At 38.3% G+C, this 9,813-nt stretch overlaps 1 protein-coding gene across 1 annotated transcript; it reads left to right on the forward strand.

The window, feature by feature from the left end:
- Window positions 1–2,970: 2,970 nt before the first annotated feature.
- On the forward strand, window positions 2,971–9,578 carry LOC131236592 (RNA polymerase II transcriptional coactivator KIWI-like). Its single transcript, XM_058233875.1, has 4 exons — window positions 2,971–3,207; window positions 3,307–3,412; window positions 8,944–8,966; window positions 9,221–9,578. The coding sequence occupies exons 1-4, from the start codon at window positions 3,085–3,087 to the stop codon at window positions 9,278–9,280; spliced, it is 312 nt and encodes a 103-aa protein (XP_058089858.1). The 5' UTR covers window positions 2,971–3,084; the 3' UTR covers window positions 9,281–9,578.
- The last annotated feature ends 235 nt before the right edge of the window (window positions 9,579–9,813 follow it).

Genomic DNA, 9,813 nt, shown 5'->3' on the forward strand with positions numbered 1-9,813 from the left:
GGGGAATACCACAGACAGAAGATCCACCTCAGGATACTTCATGTTTGTTGGAGGGAATCTTGTTACATGGAGAAGTAAGAAGCAAAAAGTGGTGGCATTATCAAGTGCTGAAGCAGAGTTTCGTGGAATGGCTAAAGGACTTTGTGAACTTCTATGGCTCAAAAGACTTCTAACTGAAATTGGGTTTGCTCCTACATCCGAGATGGACCTCTTTTGTGATAACAAGGCAGCTATCGCCATTGCTCACAATCCGATCCAGCATGATCGTACCAAACACGTGGAGGTTGACAGACACTTTATCAAAGAGAATCTCGAAGCTAAAATAATTCGGTTTCCATTCGTGAAGTCCGAAGACCAACTGGCGGATATTCTTACAAAGGTCGTATCAAGCAAGGATTTCTACAACTCACTAAACAAGTTGCGCATTGAAGATTTGGATGCTTTCACTTGAGGGGGAGTGTTGGCGTGAGTTGTCAAATCAATCAATGAGTTGTCAATTAAGAGAAAATCAGAAAGATTATATTTGTGATTGTACAACTCATTGATTGATTGTACAATATCTATGTATAGCCAAGAATAGGGTTGCTAATCTCCCTATATATTTGTACAATATCTCTGTAAAGAAAGTATGAAAGAAATACGATAATAGAAAATTTAACATGGTATCAAAGCCAGTCGATTTCTGGCTCTTGGTTTCCGTCTAACCCTTATTCATAGCCTTCTTCCACCACCACCTTCACATATGGGAGACACTGAAAAGTGTTTGGTGGGTTGGACTGGCCCATTGACAACCATATCTTATACTTCTACGTTTATAGATTGCATGTACTAAATACGCGAGTTCGCACGAAACTCGTGCGAACTTTTAAGAACTCATTATACGTGATGTGAATCCAAAATCTGAACAGTCCACGTGAAGAAGCACATCATTAAACCACTCCCAAATTTTACTTTGATCCAAATCTTTGGTGGGCCATGAAAAATGAAAATAGTTTCCTTCCTTGATTTATATTTCCCTTTGTTATAGCCCACCAGAATTTTAAATCAGGGTGAAAATTTGTTCCTTGGAGTTTCATGGGATTCCGTATCACATGGACCGTTCGGATTAGACTACTATGACACGTGTGCAAAGGTACGCACATGCATAGGTGCACAGGTGAGCATGGCTCTCTCTCTCTCTCTCTCTCTCTCTCTCTCTCTCTCTCTCTCTCTCTCTCTCTCTCTCTCTCTCTCTCTCTCTCTCATATATATATATATATATATATATATATATATATATATATATATATATATTCTCTTAGGTTTTGGTGGGCAAAGTATTATACCAAGTTTAGAAAGAGTCTCAAGGGAGATTGAGTACGATTGCTTGATCAGTTAAGTATTTTGACTAAATGGTATGCTTCTAATGAACTAGGTTGTGGAGTCTCGAAGCGGGAACATTAGTGGAGTTTTCTAGTTGTCCCTTATACAGGGTTGTACAAACCATAAGCTGTTCCAAGTAGACAATTCGCATGTAGTTTGTTAAAATCATTTTTACATATTAATAGAGGAAAATGAGTTTAGAATGCATTCAAAATTGACCCATGGCGGGGATGCTCTATACTTACTAAAAAGGTTGGGTAAATATGAGAAAAGCGTATCCCATGTAGTGTAAGAGTGTATTCCCATTAATTTCCATTGACCTTTTAAAAAAATAGTGAGAAACGCTTATCCGTAGAGTATGGTGCCTCCAAAGGCATATTATTCTATAGATCACATTACTTACATGTGTAATTATTTATGTTTAAGCAGCCACAACCTTCCTCCCATCTTCAATGAAGTAAATTGCACTTTCTAGCACCTGAAATAATATGTGCCATTAACCATATTAAGCTCCTTATATGTTTCACCACTTTGTATAGGTGTTTGAGGATCAAAGAAACGTACGAATAATCTCAGACATCATGACTTGTATAGTTTATTTAAAATAGCGAGTGTGAGACACATGGGCAGTGGATTATCGGTATAGCTCTATGCCCAGGATTATAGGATATTTTTTTCCTGCTAAATTTGAATTACTCTCATTTTTGTCGGTATAGCTATTGACGGCTTTAGTAGCTATCTTGCTAGTGAGGTGATGTCACCAAGGTTTATGAGCTCCAAGCTGATGTAGGTATTATATTCACGTTGTCTATTAATTCGAAGGATTAATTTAAAACATGAGCCAAAGAATGAGACAAATCCCAAGTTTAAATGGACCCAACAATGAAAATAGTGTAGATTGAACTTGAACACTGTCCATTAAAAACTTCTTTAGGGGCCATGGGAGTTTTTGATCAAGTTGATATTCCTGCTTTTCCTTCTTCCATGTATGAACTTGTAAATAGATTGGATTCAAATAAACATCACGGTGGGCCCTAGGAAGGTTTCAACGGTGGTGTCATATCCCCACTGCTTTATGTGGTGTGTCCACTTAAACTTTAAAATCGCCTGTATATTTTTGGCTCGTTTTCTAAAATGATCTCCGTGAATTTTAAAATACCTGAGTATCAGAGATTTCCCATCTCTGCACACGAAGAGGTCCCAAATACAGCCGGTTGGACCATAATTTTCAGTCCACTTAGAAAATAACTTTCGACCTTTCATGTGTGTATCAAATCCAACCTCTATAATAGGCTGGAACAATCATTAGATTATCATTCAAGAAAATTAGCTAGACCAACTCACTGAGTTGACCACACCTATATTTTCTATCTCTAAACAGTTAAACACTGTTTCCATAATGTGTCCCACCTAAAGAGTAGATGTGGCTGATTTTTACAAAAAGAGATCTTCGTGGTTTTATAAACTTATTTGAATGGTTGGATTTCACACAAACATGATAGTTTCGAAGTTATTAGCTGGGTGGATTGTAAATCAAGGTACAACCGGTTGGACTATATGATTTCTGTTTTTGTTTGAAAAGGTGGGAAGTGAGAAAGGCGCCCTACCTGTCGCTATTCTTGATTCTCGAGCGCGGTGTCTTGATACACCTGACCCTCTTCTCTCTCTCTCTTCAGCAAAACCCTATTTCTTTCGGCAGCAGCAGAAGAAGAAGCAGAAGAGATGTGGAGAAAGGGAAAGAGAAAGAGCGAAGAGGAGCGGTTTGCCGGCGATGGAGAATCCAAGCCTCCCAATAAATTTTTCAAGAAAGATGATCTTGACGCCGACGATATCACTATCTGCGACGTAGCTCCTTCTTCTTCTCTATCCGTCTATCTATTGTTTTCTTTTTCTTTTTTCTTTCTTGAAAGCCTACCTTCTTGGGGTTTTGTTCTGGATTTGCAGATATCGAAGAATCGGAGGGTTTCAGTCCGAACTTTTCAGGGGAAGGTCATGGTCGACATCCGCGAGTTTTACATGAAAGATGGGAAACAAATGCCTGGAAAGAAAGGTTGTCTCTCTCTCTCTCTCTCTCTCATGTCAGATATATTCAAATATTTGATGATTTCTATTGCATTTCCATTTTTTTTTCTAGTGTTCTGTGAGTTAGTCGTCATTTGGGGCCTGTTTCTGGAATACAACTGTAATTCGGTTGTTTGTTTTAGAGTGTTGATTTCCATGAAAATGTTAAAAGGTCAATGCGTGAACAGCCAGGGCTGTGTCTCCTAACTATGAAATTTTATATGTTTTCTGGAAGAAATTGATATCCATTTTTTTACGACAACCTTAGAAATGGAAATCGATTTCCAGGCCTGGTTTTTTCCCTTTCTCAAATAGGGGAAAAGTAGATTTCCATTGGAACTCGATTTCTTTTACATGGTTTTCCACCTACCCAAGGAGTACCTAGAGGGCAGAGGAAAAATGGGAACGGTCTATCTGGATCAAAAGGGGAAGTTTGTGCAGTAATTGCAGTTAGAAAAGGAATAGATATATGGGCTGATGGGAATTATTGAGACAGTGTCCAATATAGTATTGAGACCTGCGGTGCAATCATGCAAAAGGTTTTTGTAATTCCAGCTGCGCAAGCTGGTATACATTGGGGGGTTAATTTTGTAGTCATTGTCTTGTCACACACACAAAACCCAAAAAATAAAAAAATAAATAAAAAAATAAAAATCTCAGCTTTCCTTGTGAATTATAGGCTGTGTTATGTGGAGCCTATGTTTGACTCTACCATGTTAGGGCTTTAGCTAATTTGTTGCTGCTGGTGAATTTTTTTGAGTGGTTAGAAATGGGATATAGTTATCTGTGTAAGGTTCCATTTGGTTTGGTTCATAATTGTGAAAATATATCACATTAACTGTCACAATGTGACTGTCATGTCAGCTTTTCTTTGGCATTTTCTCTGCTTTCCTAATTTTGAAAAAAAAAAAACCTTTGCCTTCCTCCATTTTATCCCGACTATTTGGGGTTGGCTACATGAATCCTGTTCCACCATTCCACTCTATCAAGGAGTATATCTTCAGTTAAACCATAGGTCAAGTCTTTTCTTACTACCTCCAGCAATGTCCTTTTGTACCTTCCTCTTGCCCTGTTAGAGCCTTGAACTTGAACCAATTCACTTCTAATCGATGCAATTCTTGGTCTTCGTTGCACATGGCCATACCATCTAAGTTTACTTACCCTTATCTTATTACCTATTGATGCTACTCGTAAGTTCTTGTAAGGCGTGTTTAGAAACATGGAATCCAAAGTAAAATAAAGGAAAAACCAATAATTATCTAATGATGAGTTCTATGAGAAGTATTGAAACACGGATTCCAATTTTGAGTTCTTGTTTGGGTAGCACGTGAAAATCATTTCCCTCTCAAAATACTCACCCAGTTTCTTGTGGTAGGAATCCAAATTATGGAAAAGTGCTAATGATTGCTTGGTGGAATCCACCATTTTCTTTGCTATCCAAATAACGAAAATCATCACATCGAAGGAAAACCCTTTTCATTTTCCGCTTTTTGGCATGGAATCCATGGTTTCTGAACATGATCTTAAATGCATTCATTCCTAACTGTGCGTCCTTGTCTTGCCGCTTGTTCATTGAATAGAAAGAAAGACGGAGAGAGAGAGAGAGAGAGAGAGAGAGAGAGAGAGAGAGAGAGAGAGAGCTACTAGGATCCACGCCTCTCCTCCATTTTATTATTAGGGCACTATAATGTAATGTTAAATTACAATTATACCCCAGCATTTAAGTATGCTCCATAAACCATAACCTTAACCTACAAGGAACATAAGAAAACTTGTTGAATGCTCTTAACCGTCTCAACATTGTTGACGAACAAAGTGGGCCATATGATCATCATCGTCCATCACAGTCCATCAGTAGTGGGCCATACATGATCACCATCATCCATCACGGTCCATCAATGCCACTAGTCCATGCCAACATCCTCATTTAGCTATGCTCAACCTGCAAACACGTTGTTCCTAAACTACCTAACATTTTGCCCCATAAAGTATGGCTGGTCTTATAGCTATTGTATAAAATCTTCCCTTCAGTTTGATTGGCATGCAGTGATCACATAAAATTCCGAAGGCACAAGTTCACTTCATCATCCAACTCTAATTCTATGAGCATCACCCCTCCCAATCTCTCCTCTTTCATGAATTATTCGCCCCAGATATTGAAAATGCTCATTTTGGGGTACTTCGTGATCAACAATCTTAAGTAATTTCTCATTTCCTAATCCCATTGCTTTGATATGCTCGAACTCTAGCTGACTTATTTTAATTTGTTTAGATTCTGAAGTATCCCTACATAGTTATAGCTTTGCATTTATCCTATTCCTCATCTCATCATCAAAACTGTCATTTTCGAACAACATACACCAAGGGACCTCTTCCTCCAAATGCTTCGTTAACTCATTTATAACCAGTGCAAAGCTATATGTGCTCTATGCCAACCCCTAGTGCAAGCCTAGAGTAAAACTTGGTTCTCTCTGCTGGTGGTTCTCACATTTGTTACCATTCCCTCATGTCACATGGAGACCCTCCTCTCCCTATTTTATCCATGAGCTGTAGAAGTAGGTAAATAGCTTCAATGGTTGACCCTCCAGTCATACACTCAAAACTGATTTTCTAATACATTCATCCCATGCCTTAACATTTGCTTAATCACTCTCTTATAAAGTTTTACCCTATGATTCATTAACTTCAGTCTTAATTGCATGATCCTTGTAACCAGTTCCCACTCCTGCTACCGGTCATGCTTTAGACTCGCACTTCTACTCTCTGCTCCGCCTTCGAGCTATTTATACTTGCTAACATTTCGAAGCTCACGCGTCCTTGCTCCTGCACCTGAATCTGTTGCTACTTTGGCTTCATTCTTTATGCAACTGCAAGTTTTATCTCATGATAGTTGGTGCAGCTCCATATTTTCTCCTTACTTATAATGGGAAAAGTATTCAGCTTAGAAAATGCAATAATATTAGGAGAAAATATTAGACTCCCACGATAAACATTGGGTAAAGTGAGGAAAACGTCAAAAGCATAGCCGATGTGGTGGTCATCTCACAATGGTGTCAGAATATTTTTCATTGTGAAATATTTCACTGACTATGAACAAAACAAATCATAATGCGGACTCCTAAATTGTCTTATTCCCATTTTGAACTCTCTTTTTTTTGTCTTTCTTGGTGAATAGCATCGAATCTTATTGAATGAAAGAAACAAAACTAACAGAAAAATGCAAGCTCTAGAGATGCAAAATGCAACTGTTAAACCATGATTTGAATTTTATTTATTTTTTTTGTCTTTCTTGGTGAATAGCATCGAATCTTATTGAATAAAAGAAACAAAACTAACAGAAAAATGCAAGCTCTAGAGATGCAAAATACAACTGTTAAACCATGATGACTCCCCACCAACAAAACAAACCCACCAGAATATTTCTGAAACTTTCATTCTTAAAGAGAATGAATGTCACCTACCCTACGTTTATATTTTAGAATTAGCTAATATTACTCATGAGATATAGGGGCTGTTTAGATGCAAGCAAAGTTATGTTACACAAACGCTGTCTTCGATAAGCTATTTGGGTCATGCTATCTCGGACTAGCTGTGTTGTTCCTTGTCTGTCAAACATCTGATACAAGGAGTAAAGATGGATGTGGAACATATAGGATCTTAAGATGGTTGGTGCCATATGTAGCATTTATGGCTCATGTGCAGATTGATACTTGGCACAACCAAGGAGCTTAAAGATTGATGGTAGCACATGTGGGTAATTAAACATGGATATTCGCATATGTGACGTAATTGGCACATGTGATTCATGTGCATGAAACATTTTGTTATAGCATGCATTATATTGAGGATAAGATTTTCTCACAATTATCACATTTTTAGCAAAGTATAAACTATGCTTGGTAGCGGTCAAATTTTCAGTATATGGTAGACTTATCTCATTATGTACAAGCTGTCTACCTGAAACAACCAGTGGGAACACAGCTTTTCTTGCATCCAAACGGCCCCATAGGGTTCATCTACGGTAGGATGATAGCCCCTTGAGCTTGAAGTATAGCTCTTTTATAGGCTTTCTCTAAAGGGGTTATAGAGATTTTGAGGTTTTTGGTGGGCAAGGTATTATCCCAAGTTTAGAGGAGTATCAAGGGAAGTTGAGTATGATTGCTTGATTTGTTAAGTAGTTGAATAAACAATATGTTTCTAAAGAACTGGATTGTAGAGTCTCAAAGCGCGAATGCTAGTGAGTTTCCTAGTTGTTCCTTATACAAAGTTGTGAAACTTGTATATAGTTTATCAAAATCATTTTTGACACTAATTGAGGAAAATAAGTTTAATATGTACTCAAGGTTGACCATTAGCAAGGATAGTGTATACTTGCTAAAAAGGTTGGATAGGGGTGAGAAAAGCTTATCTCTCGAGTATGGTGCATTTAAGAACACAATGTTCTGTAGATGCATCACATGTTTCACATGTAAGACCATCTATGTTCAAGCACCCACATGTGTTGCCATCAATCTCTAGGGTTAATGTGCACATGCGCCATAAATGCTACATGTGCTACCAACCATCTTAAGTTCCCCACATGTTCCGCTATTCTCTATTCTTAGGTGTTTGGCAATTAGGGAATGGTACAAGTAATCCTAGACAACATACCTTGGATAGCTTATCCAAAATAGCACACTGCGAGACAGCTTGTGCTGAACTTTGCATGCATCCAAATGGCCCCTTAGGTTAGTAGTAGCCTAGTAGGATTCCCTATACCACTCGTAGTTCATGCAAGGCATCCCAAAGTTATTTCATTTTGTTGGATAATGAGAGACATTATCATCTACAACATTGTGAAATGTAAATTCTTATGTGCCCGGAAGCTGAGTTAGTCAACCATTCTTGTGTTGGAGTTGTTTGTATTTTTTTGGGTGCTGTCAGCTTATATTGGGGCCCACCATTGTGTTTGCATTGCATGCCATCTATCCAATAGGTTCACCACTCATAAAAATAAGACACCCCAAAATCAGGTTGATCCAACTATCAAGTAGGCCACCACGTGAATTTGGTGGTTCTTGGGCGATTGGCCAATGTTTTCCATGGTTTTGCCCACTTGATTGGATCAACCTGATGCTTGGTCCTTTCCATTTTTCGGTTGGGCTCACGCCATTGTGTATTAAACTCCTTGAGTTTCACCATTATAAAATATTTGAATGATGTAGAGATCCTTGCATTATTTAGATGTCATTAGATGAAAGGATAGGAATGGAGAGTGGTCTTATTGAGTTGAGAGCTTCATGGTCTTTGGGAGGAAAAATTGAAAAGAGGATAATCTGCCTTGAGGGAATGGTTAGACACAAATTACTGTTAAGGTTGTTAATATCTGGTTTGGTAAGCTCTTCATGTATTGTTTTCCGTTTTACCTTGTGCTCCTTTCAGATCACATTTAAAATGGTATAAGATCAACTGATAATATGGTTTTGATCCATTTTTGTAAATTTAAAGAACTCACAGTTTCTTCTCTTTTCTTATTTTCAGGGATCTCACTTGGTCTGGATCAGGTACTTGTATTTCCTGAATTTTCTTGCGCTGCATTTGGGTAAGAGATCCTGCAAAATCCGGATTAAGCCTAATCTGGATTTTAGCGGCACCATACATGGAATACCCTCCATGTCAGATTCACGTTGAAGAAGCGGTGCTTGCTTCTGCTTTTTGAGCTCTGCTTAACCACAATTTTCCCAAACAGAGCCTTAAAAATCTCTAACAAATTGCTTTTCTGCATTTTTGCTCACCCATTCTTTTTCATACAATGAAGTGGAATATACTGCGGGATCATCTGGATGAGATTGACAAGGCGGTTGCTGAAAATGCATAGGTTGCAGTAGAGAAGGTTGGTGTAGATAGTACCCGAAAAAATAGACATTCTGCATTTTGTGGGGAGTGCCTGGATGGATGGCTTCAAGGTTGATCATGTGGATTTTTTTTGCATAGGAGGTGATGCATGATTGAAAACCGTTTAACTAGTTGTCAGATGTGCAATGCCTCATGCTGTGGATGTAAAGGATTCCTTTTGAATGATAGTAGGGCAGCACATCATGTGATGTGGGTTTTGTTTTGTATGGAAGCAGTTAGCTGCTTTATGAAGGAGCCGTCACTGCTTGTGTTCTTCTGTATTGTGTTTTGCTTGATGCTTTGTTTCTCACCTTATGAATTTGCTTTCTAATCAAGCATATCTGCGTTGAAGAACACGCCGGAAGGTTAGGATTGTCCCATTTATGTAATCTATTTTCTGGCCTGTATTTTTGTAACCCACCCTACTGATGTTCCAGTTGATTCAACTCTGCATCCATGCTTATGGTAGTGATAGGCGCATAGTGCATCCTTGTTAGGCTGACCTCTAAATTTTGA

The sequence above is a fragment of the Magnolia sinica genome, chromosome 2 (assembly GCF_029962835.1).
Source record: "Magnolia sinica isolate HGM2019 chromosome 2, MsV1, whole genome shotgun sequence".
NCBI classification, from domain to species: domain Eukaryota; kingdom Viridiplantae; phylum Streptophyta; class Magnoliopsida; order Magnoliales; family Magnoliaceae; genus Magnolia; species Magnolia sinica.

Bases quoted from the DNA above. Each gene is read 5' to 3' on its own strand.
- LOC131236592 (XM_058233875.1), top strand. From the start codon at position 3,085: ATGTGGAGAAAGGGAAAGAGAAAGAGCGAAGAGGAGCGGTTTGCCGGC. The intron at 3,208-3,306 runs GTAGCTCCTTCT...CTGGATTTGCAG, and splicing joins ACGATATCACTATCTGCGAC to ATATCGAAGAATCGGAGGGT. The intron at 3,413-8,943 runs GTTGTCTCTCTC...TCTTATTTTCAG, and splicing joins ACAAATGCCTGGAAAGAAAG to GGATCTCACTTGGTCTGGAT.